Source organism: Trichosurus vulpecula, chromosome 4 (assembly GCF_011100635.1).
Source record: "Trichosurus vulpecula isolate mTriVul1 chromosome 4, mTriVul1.pri, whole genome shotgun sequence".
In the NCBI taxonomy this organism is placed as follows: domain Eukaryota; kingdom Metazoa; phylum Chordata; class Mammalia; order Diprotodontia; family Phalangeridae; genus Trichosurus; species Trichosurus vulpecula.
The window spans coordinates 81,541,159-81,557,039 of record NC_050576.1 but is presented as its reverse complement, the minus strand read 5'-3'; the positions used below and the strand labels follow the sequence as shown (position 1 = coordinate 81,557,039).

Below are 15,881 nucleotides of genomic sequence, written 5' to 3'. Positions count from 1 at the left end.
TCTATTTATAAGGACATACATATTAGAAGTATAACTTGACCTTCATTTCAAACTATGCATAAGATATCACTGGCCCACACTACAGTGTTTCATTTTGGAAATTTTTAATAAAAAGAACATTTATAGTATTAAGCAAAGTAGGTCAAAGTAATAAAGGTTGCACATTGAGAAGGGAATATTTTGAGTGACTAGCTGATCTGCTTTTTCCTTTAAATTATCTGGTATTTTAGCCTCTATATTCTCCTGCCCTTACCAAATATACCTTTCAACAAGTTTTCAAATCTTGAAATTGACAGATGCATATATTTATGTATTATGGATCTACCATATGCACATGATGCATGAGCATGCTCAGCTGATGCAGATTCCTAAGGTTCAGTGCCCTGAGGATCAAAAAGTGACATTTGAGAACAATATCTCAGAGAGGATTCATTCAAGCGAACTTGGTGGGCCTAATGTTATGTAGAAACCATTCTAACCAGGAGCCTACTCTCTCCAGGGACCAAACAGGTAGGGGGTAGAGCAGAAAGCATGCCCCAGAGGTATCAGGGTAACACATTAGTGCTTTTGTTCTTGCTCAATTTTTGAAGTAAATACCCTTTCTACCATAATTGATGTTATATGGTTAAATGGAACTGGGGTACTAATCAGTAGTGGCTAACAGTAGTGGAGCACAGTCAGTAGGGGCTCAAGTCAGAAAGATACTCAACCTCTCAGGGGTTACCCTGAGAATACTGACTTTCAGGTAGATGACCATCTATCAGGTGAAGGCATCAGACTGCAAACCAAATCTATAGAACTACATATATATATATATATACATACACACTCACACACACACACACTCATATATATGCAATATATATATATATTATATATATATATATGTATGTATGTAGAACTATAGATCTATAGAACCAACGTGCTGACTATGCTCTTGGTTGCCTGTGAAACCTGGACAGTTTATCAGTGCCATACCAGAAAACAGATGGCTTCCACTTGAATTATCTTAGGAAGATTCTAAAGATCACCTGGCAAGATGAGGTTCCAGACATTCAGGTCTTCTCTCAAGCTAAACTGCCAAGCATTCAAACTTTTCTGCAAAGAGTGTACCTTCAATGGGCTGGCCACATAGCCCCAATGCCAAATACATGTTTACCTAAAAGATTATTTAACAGAGAACTTGCACAAGGCAAGTGCTCACATGTAGGTCAGAAGAACTGGTACAAGGACACTCTCAAAGACTCTCTGAAGAACTTTACTATGGATGGTGAGACTTAGGAGATGCTGAGAGGACCATCAAAGAAGGCACTGTGCTCTGTGAGAAAGGCAGAATCACAGCAGCACAAGGAAACATAAGATGCACAAATCTAGACACATCTCCATCCCAAATGTTCAACTGGACTACTTTCACCTGAGCTGTAGGTAGAGCCTTCTAAGCTTATACTGGACTGATCAACCATAGTCAAACACACTGTACCTTGACCTGAATACTGTGAAGTCATTGGTCCTCTTCTAATACAAAAGAATGAACAACAACCCTGAAGACCCTGGGAGGAAGATGTAACAGCCTGTTTCTGGGATACTGGGTCAGATCATACTTGCTATGATTGAATACTCCGGTTTTTACTCAAAAGTTTTTAACCAGTATTCTATTTATGTAACAACACAGGGCAATTTTTTGTAGGTATGGCTGTATATATGAAATGTGTCTGTATTCGTGACAACTGACAGCCCTGATATAAAATAAAATTAAAAGTCTCAGGAGAAGCAAGAACTATAGGTCTTCCTTCAGGGATCATTAAAGACAAGCCAAATTCAGACAGACTCAGCAATTAATCAGCAAATATTTATTAAATACTTACTATGCGTCAGATGCTAGACATACAAAGACAAAAATGAAATACTCCTTGCTGTCAAGCAGCCTACATTGATCACTAGAACAATGTCTGTCATATGCCAAATTCATTTATCCATAACAATTTATGAAACTATTTGCTAAAATGCATAGGGCTTACAATATGAATTGATGAAAGGATTATCTACAAGGACAAAATCAGTTTTTTTGAAGTAGCAATTAAATACATTTGTGTAGCTCTCTTCCTGGCTCCAAGGCCAGTTCTCTATCCATAATGCCATAATGACTGAGTTAAGTACAATGCCTGGCACTTAGCAACTGCTTAAGTTTATGGACTGACTGTATATCCCTCAACAAGTCAGTCTGTCAGTGTTTTAGGCAACTCTCTAAGAGTTACTTATATAATTTACTGTCCAGGGGACAATCTGAATTAGTAGAAGGAATTTTCTTTTTTTAATTTTTGTTTGTTTTTTGGCAGGGCAATTGGGGTTAATTGACTTCCCCAAGGTCACACAGCTAGTAAGTGTGTCAAGTGTCTGAGCCGCATTTGAACCCAGGTCCTCCTGACTCCAGGGCCCGTGCTCTACTCACTGCGCCACCTAGCTGCCCCAGAAGGAATTTTCTTATCCAGCATTTCCCTACACTGCTGAAATCACAGGCCCCCAGTACCTTTTCCTATCCCTGCAGAGCTCTCTTAGATCCCAGAAGTTTTCAAGGCAAACACCCTATCTGTAGATTTCAGCTTAAATGGATCATGAAATCAGATGTGATTTTTTGTGGGAATGATAGGCATTTGCTGCCATATTTATTCTCTGTAGCCTACAGTCATTAACAAGGAAGACAGCCTCAGTTATATCATCTATAAAATGTTTATTATAATACCTATTATACCTACCCTTAGAGGTTGAGGGCATATGGGCTACAGAGCCCACTCAGGAGTCAAGAAGATGTAGGTTCAAGTTTAGTCTTTGACACATCCTGGGTATCTAAATCTAGGCAAGTTAGTTAAGCTCTCAGTGGTCCAGGAAACCCTCTAACCAGGCCTCTAAGTTGTGGAGAAGGTGCAGCTCTACTAGTAAAGAAAGTCTTTACTTGAAGGTCTCTCTACCAGTGAAATCATAGGTCCAGTTAAAATACAAAACACCTACTTCACAGCATTACTATGAGGCTCAAATGAAATATATATTTTCACACTTTAAAGTGCTATAGAAATGTTATTACAAAGTAGAAAGAAAGGTATGACAGATGTCTGTAGCATGCCTTCCACATCAAGGACTACTATAACGGACTTTAGGAAGGATGGCGGCAGGAGTAAACAATTCCAACAGGCTAGAGACAGTCAATTGCCAAATTTTCAGTGTGAGAATTTACATCTCAGAAATGAACAAATGCTACAAATCAGGGCTTGATATATTGTTGTATTGGTTGTTGAGACTTAAGAAAATGATGGAGCTAATGTCATAATTCAGATTAAACTTAAAAGGGGCAGAGAATCCTTACCTAATGTACAGAAACTTCACTGTCAGCACCTCTCACACACAAAATAATCCCTCAGATATTAATAAAAAGTAACCCCTTCTTCCTGAAAAGTTACGGGATCACTCTTAATCAATGCATTTCCTTGTAAACTAATTGTTCTTGATAGTTTCATATCTATGATTCTGGTTTGTGAAAATTATTTTATGGACTTGTTTGTTGTAGAGAGCAAAGAAAGGGGCGAATGGCCCTACTCTCTTTAGTGTGTCAAGAGGAGTTGATTTTCCCACATCATGGAGGTTATCAATTCAGTTTTGCATCAACATCTTTCCCTTATTTACCTGTGAAGCCAAACTACACAAATAACCACATCAGGACTCAATAAGATCTCAGGGAAAATTTCCCTACTTCCTTCCCTTCATTCTTATTTTCTTCAATTTCGATCACACTGTTGTTCTAATATTTGTTATTTTATAGTCATTATAATGGGGTTGTTTATGCTAAGGCACGATGTTTCTGCCTTCTCTTTCTCTACCATGCACTTCCAGGTTTAGTTCAATACCTGCCAATTCTTATTCAGTTGAAAGGTTCTCACATCCCTTGAGCTATAATTGACTCACTGTATACTTTTCAAAAGTAGGAAAAGATCTGCTTTAATTAAGGGGATAAAAATAATTACAGAGAAGACAATGTGTTTGTGTTCCTGTGTGATACTGATACCCAGAGCATAAGGAGTCCCTCAACACTTCATTCTCTAGAATCTTCCTCAAGAGACCTCTCTGGTCAGCCCTGGTTATACGGAAGTCAGGCACATTAGAATGGAGCCTGGAATATGAAAGAAATATTTGGTTCCGAAAGAAATCTGGCACTGGGAAAATAAAATTTTATTAATGGCATAGAATCCCTTTCATTCTGTTTCAGGTTATTAATATTATAATTACGATAATTATAATATTATTATATATACTATTATAACAATAATTATAATTAAGGTTGCAACCTTAAGATTCTGGAAAGTGGAAAAAGACTGGCAAAAAGTTTGTCAAGAGGTAAAAATGCTTCTGAGCAAACAAGGGCGATGCTGAGTGTTTATGTTTATCTTTTATGCGGGTTTGAAAATGGTTGTCTTGTTAGACTGAATCACACTCTGTCAAGGAGCAGCATAAATTCTGTTAGGTTGTATAGAAAATGCTCATATCTATTACAGAAACATAAATATGGAGAATTCCAGATAGCATTTACTTGAATGATAATAAGAACAAGAACATTTATTAAGCACTCTCTCCCTAGTAATAATCTTTCAGGGTTTAACTTCTCTGACAACTGGAAGTTCTACTTCCTATCTAATCTAACTTTCATAAGCTACACTTAAACACATTTCCTCATGTTCTGTCTTCAGTGGTGATGGAAAACAGCTGCTCTCCAGGCTCATAATAATAACTCTCCATCTCCTTGAAGCATTTATTAGGTCATCCCACATGCTATCCTTAGACAAACTAAATAATCCTAATTCTTTAACCTTTCCTTACAGGTCTTATTTTAGAACTATTTAATAATCTTTCCTACTCTCCACTGAACATAAGAAGGAAATAATTCTTACCACCAACTATTAAATTGTTATAACATCTGTCAAACACAAAGATTACTAGAATGAAAGTTCCATATAAATGCCAAACACAGTATTATTTTATACATTTTATTATGTGGAACTTGGAATGTATTACCAAAAAAATAAAAAGGCTCACTTCAGTCCACTTTAGCTAGTGGACTATATTAAACAAGTAAGGCAAGTGGACATGAAAATTTCACCTCATTTTTTAACTGTGCAGATGCCATTGAATGGTCCTGTCATTGTGTCTCAACCCTGAATAAGTCTGTTTTTTTAATGAGGGAAAATGATCGGAAGCTCAAAAATGTACTAATTTTATTAAAGCCACGGGAAGCACTGTGATATAATGAATAAAGAGCCAGAGTTGGAATCAGAAATACCTAGATTCAAATACTACCCCTACTCATACTGTGTAACCATGGGCAAGTCAGATAACTTCATAAGTATGTCAAGCAACTCTCTGAGACTAGAGAGTACAGAAGAGTTGCTGACCTGCATCAGTGGGAGAGGTTTCCACACCTAGAGTTCCCTATAATGATGAAATCATGAGTATAGACTGGGTAGGAAACCAAACAAACCCACAGATGAGCCTTTGAGATGCTTAAAATTAAATGGGGCAGCTAGGTGACAGAATGGATTGAGTGCTGGGCCTGTGGTAAGGAAAACCTGAGTTTAGGATCAGCCCCACACATTAACTATGTAATGCACAGCAAGTCACGTAACCTGTGTCTCAGTTTCCTTTGCTATAAAATGGAGCTGATAATAGGACCTACCATACAGGATTGTTATGAGGATCAAATGAGAAATTATGTGTAAAATGCTTGGCATAGTGCCTGACATGTAGTGGGGGCTTCACAAATACTTGCTCCCTTCGTCTTCTCTCCTCTAAAATATCTCAGAGAGTTGAGCTAGATGCCTTCCTAGCTCTATGGCTATGATCCTCTGAGGTTTTCAAACTAATCATAAGTGATGTAAAGGCTCCCACAATATTCCATATCACCTTTTGTAACCAAAAGACCAGTAAAAGTCATGATGTTAACAAAGCATTTCATTCATCTACCCTGACTCAAGCTTGGGATTTGAAAGAGTTAAAATTGCCCCCAAAATTAAATATTGGCAACAATTGGTGATTTAGGGATTTTCATTATAATTTAATAAGAAGAGCTTTAGTGTGTCTGAGACTACCATAACTGAATTCATTCAGCAGAAAAATATTTAAGCAGGTATATGGCATGTGTCTTTCTGTTCAGTCTACAGAAAAATTTAGCAGAATTCCTTAACGTAAAAATGTCAAGAATAGTATTTTCCAATGAAAACTAGTATTGACTATTCAATGTTATTCAAAATAGTAAATTACTTCAATATACTATTTAAAATAGTATTAACTATTTAAATATGTATGCAATAAGCAAAGATGTTACATAAGGGTACTTTGTATATGATAAGCAAAGTTTATACACACAAATTTCTATAAAAGAGAAAATATTAAGTAAAAGAGATCTGAGGGATTTTCTCCCTCCCTCTTATTGTAAAATTCATTTGAAGAAGATTTACTCTTTGAATACTGAACATAACAAACTTTAATAGATAATACAGAGTTTCATTTCAAGTCCAATACCTTGAATATGGTGCCTTAATGGCTCACAGAGATGAAGGAGGGTGAGTGGGAGAGGGATGAGTGAGTGACATTGTTGGACCTGCACTTCAGGGAGATCAATTTGACAGCTGAGTGCAGGATGGATTAGAGTGGGGAGAGAACTGAGCAGAATGTTGCAATAGTCCAGGTCTGAAGTGATGAAGGTCTATACAAGAGATGGTAGCCACATCAGAGGAGAGAAGGGAAGTATATGACAGATGCTACAGAGGTAAAATCAACAGAACTTGACAACAGATTGGCTATAATGGGTGAGAAAGAGTGAGGAGAGAACGACACCTATGTTGTGAGCGTAGGTGACAGGGACGATGGTGGTACCCTGACAAAGTCAGAGATTAAAATGGCCTTCCTCCTTGTTAAGGCTAATTCTTCTGCCGCTACCCCCCATCTCACCATCAACAGTTTTTTGGGAGCTTGTTCCACCAGTCATTCTGCAGCTCTTTTATTTCAAATCTCTGCCAATTTGGTGACTTCATCACTATTGCCCACTTCATTACTGCTTAGATGAAACATACTCAGGTTCCACCTATCCTCAAACCAAAATGAAAATGTTTCTTGATCTTCTCATCCCCTCAATATATTACCCTATACTGATAAATTACTAATAAGAGGCCTCTTCTAGAAAAAGATAACTAGGATGTTCAATGGATAGAGTTTTAGACCTGGACTCAGGAAGACCTGGGTTCAAATCTAGCCTCAGACTTATATTATGATTTTAATCAAGTCTCTTAACCTCTTTCTGCCTTAGTTTCTTCGATTGTAAAATGTGGATAATAACAGCACTTACATCACAAGGTGCTGATGAGGACCAAATGAGATAACATTTGTAAAGAGCTCAGTATGATGCTTAATAAATGCTTATTTCCTTCCTTCCTTATACTCGATGCCTTCATTTCCTCATCAAAAATTCACTCCTAAAGCCCTCACAATCTGGCTTCAAACCCCATCATTTGGTTGAAGTTGCATTTTCAAAGGTTGCCAATAGTCTTTTGGTGGCTAAACAAAGAAGCAGCATGAGGCTGGAAGAAATCTCTGAGTTTATCTAATCCACACTCTCTGCCAGTAGACAGAACTGTACCTAAAGCATCTATGAAGGACAAGGAACTTTCTCATCCTTCAGTTTTTCCTGGGAAAAATTCTTCTTTCATTTCTGCTATTTGGAAACAATTTTCCAATGGCCAGCTTATTTCACAGAGATTAATTTTGTGACCTAAAATCATGTAGGTTATCAAACTTTCATTAATTATACTAATATTTTCATGAGTTAAGACCAAAGAAAGCATACTTAGTATAGCAATGTGCCTCCAAGTACAGCAGTTTATTTCATCAAACATCTGTAGCTTTGCAGTAGTACGCTCAACCATAAAATAATACATTAGGGTGGCCACAAATTAACTGTAGTCTCTTATTTTCTACTAAACAGTGCCATAAATTCTGGAATATATCTTCCTGTTGGCTTTGAAAACATTTCTTCATCAAATGTTTTCCCCTGAACACACTGCCAACAAGACAGGCCATCAAAAAGAATGTCTCTGAGAAGATTTACACTATTGGTGACCTAAGAAACTAGGGAGCAAAATGTAAATAACATCTTTTTTTGGTAGTTTATTGCAGCACTTATTCATAGAATTTGGATAACAATGGTTCTGTTCTACCAAGGCGAAGAGAATGAAAGGCATCCCTTCTACAAATAAATTTTAGCCTTCAGGAGTTCATTCACTAAAGCAGCTTTCAGTGAGCCTAAATATCACATGAGTAGCTTAAAAGAGTTTGTCAGATATTAAAAAAGGAACAATTTGCTGAGACAAGGCTCAGGAATATAAGCTAAAAGATTTAAAGGTGGTCAGACTAAAAGAGGTCATCTACATAGTGCAGTGGATAGAGCGGTGAAATTGGAGTCTGGATGACCAGAGTTTATATGCTGCCTCCACCTTACTAAATGTTTGACGTTGGACAAGTACCTCAACCTCTCTCATCTCAATTTTCTCACTTGCAACCTGTATCAAACTATGTATAAACATAGGAAGGGAAACTGTGAGGTTATCAGCACCCTCCTTTCTGGAAGCAACTTTTGGAGAGAAACGTTTTTTCTGTATAAATACCTTCAATGTCTGGTCCCTTTTGGAATTTCTTGGGAAAACTGAAGAATTCCTTCCACTGGTGCCTGCTGATTGAATAAATAAAGTGCCAGAAATACTAGACATTCATATTCAAATCACCCAGCAATTATTTAGGCTGACTCCACCATCTTAAAATACTTAGACCTTGTGGAATAACCAATTACTAAGTTTTCAGAGAGTGGCTACGTGCCCAAGGAGATGCTGAGTAAACCCAGAAAAGTACAGCATGAAAAGTTCTACAGAATGTAAGCCTCCTGAGAGTAGATATTTTTTATTCTTTGGGTTCGTATGCCCCCATCCTAAGCACAGGGCAGGGAGATAGTAATTGCTTAATAAATACTTACTGTGATGGACTGACAGATTAACCTTCTCCTTTTTTGTCTTTGCATTTCTAACATTTAGCATAATGCTCTTATATCACGAGCAATAAATGCTTATGATTGACTTTTTTCATCTCTACATTGAATTTCTTATTCATGTGTTGTCCCTTTCCTTCCTTTTCTCCAAAGAGTCATGATAACTGTTCAGAAGAGGAAAATTTACATAGTGCCAATTCTACCAATAAAAATGGGAATTCCTACCATGTACATAGATTAAAACCGTGCTGTAATCTTTGGAAAGGTCATCTGCAACACACACACACACACATAATAAGAGCACTACATAATAAAAGATCACCTCTCATTCATTTACAATGCTTCTTAATGAGCTACAAAAGGAATATTGCTAAAAATTGTTCTAGAACTTTGTTGTTGCTAGTTAAAACTTTTTGCAACTTTTTGTGCCTCTTGTGTCCAGGCATGAAACAAAATTCTTAAATTTCTCCTTAGAGATACAGTTATTCTCACAGAGATGCTGCCCAGCTATCAGTTGAAATAGTGATGAACTCAGATACCAAACTTCCATTTTTAGGAAGTTCCAGTTCCCCTTCCTCTCCTCTTTTTAAGGTGTTTGTAAGTTCCAAGACTGATCAAAACATTGCTTCTTACTGCCTATTTTGAGCTTGGGAGAGGGTGATGATTACTATGGCAAGCCTTATTTCTCCACTAAGAAGAAATGGAGAAGCATATTGTCATATGAATATATGAAGTATTGCTCACAGTCTAATGGCAGAGACAACTTACAAGCAACTATGTACAAACTTTATATACCTATATACAGACACACACATATACACACACACTTTTTATATGTGCATATATTTTTATATATACAAACCTTATATATGTACTTGTGTATATATACACATACATATACATATATATATATATATACACACAGATAGGAAGATAGCTTATATGATTGTTTGTGTATTATTCTTCCCATTAGACTGACCTTCTTGAGAGTAAAGACTTGTTTTTTGCCCTTATTTCTATCCCCAGTACTTAGCACAACGTTCGGCACATTGGAGGATCTTAATAAATGCATGTTGATTTGTAACATAAGAAGCCGGCACAGAAGGATAAAATGAGTTGCCCTTCAAGATCAAAGAGATGGCATGTAGCGAAGCCAACATTTGAACCTGGGTCCTTTGATTGAGAATCTGGCACTCTCCATTCTGAGCCTATATCTCAAATGTCTTTATTGTACATGGGAAGAAAGAAAAAGGGGAAGGGGAAGGGAAGAAAGGAAGGAAAAGAGGAGGAAATCTCATTTTTCAAAAGGGGAAAATGAGATATCCAGAGATTGAGTAGTTCTCCCAACTTTCCCCTAAGAATACACAGGCAGTGAGAAACAGAATATAGAGATTCATTGGCTCTTCAGCTTTATCTGAAAGCCTCTACTAAAGCTACGGAGTTTCACAGATCATTAGAGCTGGAAGGAACATTAGGGAGCATCTAGTGACACAGTTACCACACAGATTGGTCCAGGTCACCTAGACATTGTGTCATCTTGGAAATGTAATGAATTAATTCTGGGCCAATGATGCCCCAATTATTTCACTAGATTAACTATTAAAAGGCACACCTACAGACCTGAAAATTTTATTCCATTACCAAGAAAAAAATAAAAATCAAATGACTGCTCTGTCAGCAAAAGATTTTAATTCTTCACGGTAGTTTTCTTTAAGAAAAAGATCCTTCATATACAATGTCAGGTTACTTTGTCAATGTTGTCATCTGTGCGTGTGTTATCTTAGGAAGGTTTTAGAATTATTTGTAAGAGCATCTTGAGCAGAGCTATTCCCAACTTTTTGATGTAATTAATCTCTTGCATAAGGGATTTTAAATAAAATATTCTGCTGAGACAGCGGCAGAACCACAATTTGACTATAAAAACCAAGCCAACAGTAATTTGCTTATTGCTTTAAGCTTCCCAGCTGCTCTATAGACAGTTGGAAGAAAAATATAAATGCAATGAAAAAGAAGCTCTCAGGCTGTTTTTCATCTTCAACTGATGACCTTGAACATAATATACTTTTAATTCCTCTAAGCACACTGCTAATGCCATTGTATACAAAGCTTGCTGTCAGCACATTCTAAAGAGACACAGTTGAAGATTTAAGATTGGATGGCCATTAATTTATACTTCAGTGGGTTCTCATTTCCATGTAAGTCAAACTGGAAGCAGCTCTACATAGTATGTAGACATACAATTTCCATAGGATATAAAATATCTTAAGAGTTTGGAAGGAAATTAAATTAGCTACCAAGAAGAAAGGAACAAAAACAAAATCTGACATAAAACAGACTGGTCCAATAAACAAAAGAGTTTCAATTCTCAAGTAAATCTTATATTGATATTTTGGAAGGAAGAAATCTAAAAAATTACAGTGAATAGAAAACATAAGTTTACCTTGTAGATGAATCTGATAGCCTGGAAATATTTGTTGGCACTAATTTGGGAGATTATTTTCAGGGAGCAACTACCAAAACCAACGTTATTTCATTCATACATAGTTATGAAATATAAAACACCCTGATCTCACAATAATGAAAATTAGAAATAATAAAAAGGATACTAGAAAAATATATAGTGGATATAAGCTTATTCTTGTTTATTACTAGAAAAGACATGAGAAGTAGCACAGAATTTGTTGCAGTGGTTGTCATCCTGTTGTTTTCAGTCATGTCTGACTTTTCATGTCCCCTTTCGGGGTTTTACTGGCAAAGATACTGGACTACTTTGCCATTTTCTTCTGCAGCTCATTTTATATATGAAGACACTAAGACAAACAGGGTTAAGTGACTTTCTCAGGGTCACACAGCAAGTAAGTATCTGAGGCCAGTTTTGAACTCAGGAAGATGAGTTTTCCTGATTCCAGGCTCAGCACACTATTCACTGTACCATCTGTGCCACCTAGCTGCCCAAGCATAAAGTATATTAATAAATGAAGAATATGTATTTAGAAGAACATGTGACAACACAGATGCCACATTACATTTGATGAGAGCTTTCCAACTGCCCAATCTGGTGATTTTTTGGGTCATTTGTCCTGCCACTGCACCCTCAGGATGACCAGTATAGATATCATGCCCTGGAGCACTTAATCCACTTAGTTTTGTAATGCCCACCACAGGGATGAGCTATGCTGTATTAGTGAGGAATGAGCTGACATAGCACACTAAATGTAACCAGCTATAGACCACCGGATCATGCTTCCAGTACACCATCCCTTCCATCTACCTTGCTTGATATGTATACTCCACCCCCTCCTCATCTACCTCTTTCTCTGGAAACTATACTACCAATCAATCCTACCATCAAATCATTGCTTCTGGAAAAGCTGTGTAAATCAACTCCCTTATAGATCTACTCACTATCCTTGTGACTTCCCAGACTAAAACATTCTCTCCTGGTCACTGCTCCTTTATATGTTTATCTCCCCCTATTAAACTATAAGCTCCTTTAGGGTGATATGCTTCTCTCCCCTTAATAAACTATAACCTCTTTGAAGGCAAGGACTGTCTCACTATTGTATTCTCAGTAATTGCCACGTATGAAGTACTAAATTACCCCTTATTCACTCATGATCATATAAGAAAGTTGGAGTGCAATATCAGGAAGCTTAAATTGTTAAGAGTCAATCCAATAAGCATTTATTAAGCACTTACTGTTCTCTAAGCACTGAAAGGCCCCCAATGTGTTGGGTATATTCTTTATGGAAGGATTTATAGAAAGGCATAGAGGAGAAGCGAATAAGACAAGAAGGTGTGGATCAATTGAGATTTGTACCTATGGAGGAAGTATCTGAACTGACACGAACACAGGTCCATGATGTGATCACAGGCTAGGGAATTTAAATATTTCAAATGGCTATTTTTTGAGTACAATTTTGATGTCAATAAAAATTTAGACAACTATAGCCCATATAAAAACCACAGACACAATATTTTTCCATTCATATTTACAATTTTTAAGTACCTGGAGAAATTTATACTTGGTTAACAGGAGTGGGAAGGGCTGGGGAAGCAAAGATTTGATTAATTAATAGATCCAAAGAAGAAAAAAACAAAAACACTACAGTTCAGAAAATGTCCAGTACAATACCTTGCACAGAGAGGAAGACTGAAGAAATTGTTGATCCTCCTTCATTAGAAACCACACAATTATATTCTCCAGCATCAGTGAATTTTACACTATTTATCTCCAAGGAGAGGTTGGTCAGAGTCCTGATCCGAGCTGGATCTGCCAGTCTGACATCTCTACCATTTCTCTGCCAAGTAAGGTTGTAGGGCACTGCACTTATGGCAAGGCATGTCAAGGTTGCTAGTTCTCCAGGAGTAACGGTCACATTGTTAGGCACTTGGATGATGGGAGGGGGCTCTGTAAGAAATCAAAAGGCAGGAACTCAGGAATCATTTTCATTCATCTAGGCTTGATATCAGAATTTTTAAGATAAACAAAGCACACCAACACATGATATTCTAGACGGTACAAAAGAAGACATAACCCTGTAGAAAAGTTAGACAGATGAAAAAGATTGGAGAGGTATGTTCTGGCAAATGTAGGAAATATGTATGGAAAGAAAACTGGATTTGGAGTCCCTATGGCCTGGCTTCAAATCCTAATTCTGCCACTTAATACTCTATGATGTTGGACAAGGTACTGAATCTCTCTAGGCCTGAGGTTCCTTATCTATTAAATAAGGGGGTTGAATCAGACGGTCTGACAGAACTCTTTAAGTTCAAAATCTGATCCTTGGAACCTATAACTCTACAGATCTAGTGAATAACACTAATTCAGCAACAGGTAAAAGTTGCAAAAAGGCAAATTTAGGTTTGATGGTAAGGAAATACTGCCTAACAACTAGAATTATCGCCCACTATAATGGTCTGCTTTGGAAGGTAGTGGAATCCTTTTTCCTGGAGGCCTTCAAGAAAAGGTTGGGTGACTTGTATATTTTGTAGAAGAACAATTCTTGTTCAGATATGAGTTAGATTAAATGGCTTCCTTTCAACTCTGAGATCACAAATAAATACACATATATACATATACAAACAGACATGGTTTTGATGTGTGTCCATGCCTTTGACAGAAAATAGAATAATTAGATATTCTTTAGTCTGGATCTGGTTTTAATATACACATATATGTATCTATGCACATTTTATATACAGACACATGTACAGACACACTGAAAACACATCTGTATAGCTCATATACAGAAGTTTGTAAAATACATAAAGCCAAGGCTCATTAAGGTGAGGTCACAAGTCTTTACTGGCACTGTCTTCTCATTTAAGCAATATGTCTGAATACACTCTTCCCTTAAGCTACTTCACTGTTCTCCTTCACTTAAATTAATATTGCTGGGAAGGAAAAAACAAAAGCTCAAGTGTTTGTTTTCTCAGAAGCAGAAGAATGTTGACACCATTCCAATTCCTTCCATAATTACAGGAGTTGAAAAAATGTGTAGTTCATGATGTACATCAACTTGTTAAAATGGAAATTCTTTAGAAGACAAACTGTATTTTTCTAAGAGCAAGACACTCTAGGTAGTTTTAATTGCAGAACAAGTGAGGTGCATTCTTTACTTATATGCTACCATGTTACATTTCAAGTGTGATTCATTAATATAAAAAATAAAAATAACAGCTCAGACTTATAATCATAACATACATTTCAAAAGAACCTTCTGTCTTAAGTTGTTTTAAAAATATGTGTGCATATGTACAAAAACAGATGCAGGGAGTACAGAACTGAAATAGAAATGCTGCTCTGACAAAGACAATACATGGTTACTATTATTTGCCAGCTTGTAAAAACAATACGCCATTACATATGGTAAGAATAAATTGTGTTACAACTAAGATCTAGGTAAATGTCTAGTTCTAGACAGGCTGAATGTCTAAAATTGTAGTCTGCATTTCCAGTGGCAGCCTGGATGCCAACTAAGAATTTGAGAGTCTTGAAGAAGGATAATTAAGTGGTGGGTAGATCCCCCGCAAAAAAAAAAAAAAAAACTTTTTTGTCATTATTTTTGCATTCTTTTTCATTAAGATGTAATGAAGATTTCCACTTGTTTCTTAATGTCTTTTGTAAAATGTTTTATACTTTTTAGAGACAGACACTGCATAAATTTCAAATAATGATAATCTTCTGTGCTTGGCTATTCTAGGAAAAAATGTAGGGTTCCTTCAGCGGCTTCCTAAATTTGAAAATACAAGGTATCTCTAAAATCCTGTTGCAATTTTAAACTTTAATAGCTTCAGAAGTAAAAATGCCACAAAATCTACAAAATATATTTATTTTTTTAAATTAAAATTCAACATAACCACCATCTTGTGCTAGATGTTGCTCTAGTTAATTTTTTAACTGCATAAAAACTCTCATCAGCTATTGCTCAATGACTAATAGAATTTCTGTAATTATATCCCAAAGTTATTCAAAGAATAAAGTTGTGATACATTCACAATATTTTTGATGTGTCCCCACAAGAAAAAAGTCTAATTAAGATGTATTAAGTAACTGAGGTGGCCAAGCAAGAGGACTTCCTCCATTAGTATCTACCCATCTGGGAAAGTATCATCCAGAACATGTCATGCAATACATAAAATTACAAGTTTATTATTCAAAATTCACAAAACAAAATAAATGTAAATAAATCAAACAATTAAAATTTCAGATTATGTTTTTGTGGGTTTATAGGATTTACAAATTCTGGTAATACTAAAATTTTAAACTGGACCAAGACTTTTGGGTGTTGTGTGTTTGTGTTTA

The 15,881-nt window shown here is 36.4% G+C and overlaps 1 protein-coding gene across 1 annotated transcript in view; it reads right to left on the bottom strand.

Annotated features, from left to right (window-relative positions):
- Positions 1-15,881, bottom strand: part of HMCN1 (hemicentin 1) — a 523,850-nt gene that overhangs the window by 284,837 nt on the left and 223,132 nt on the right. Inside the window, exon 11 of the mRNA XM_036757836.1 lies at positions 13,209-13,484. Coding sequence (XP_036613731.1) covers positions 13,209-13,484 — 276 coding nt within the window. The remainder of the gene's footprint in view (positions 1-13,208; positions 13,485-15,881) is intronic.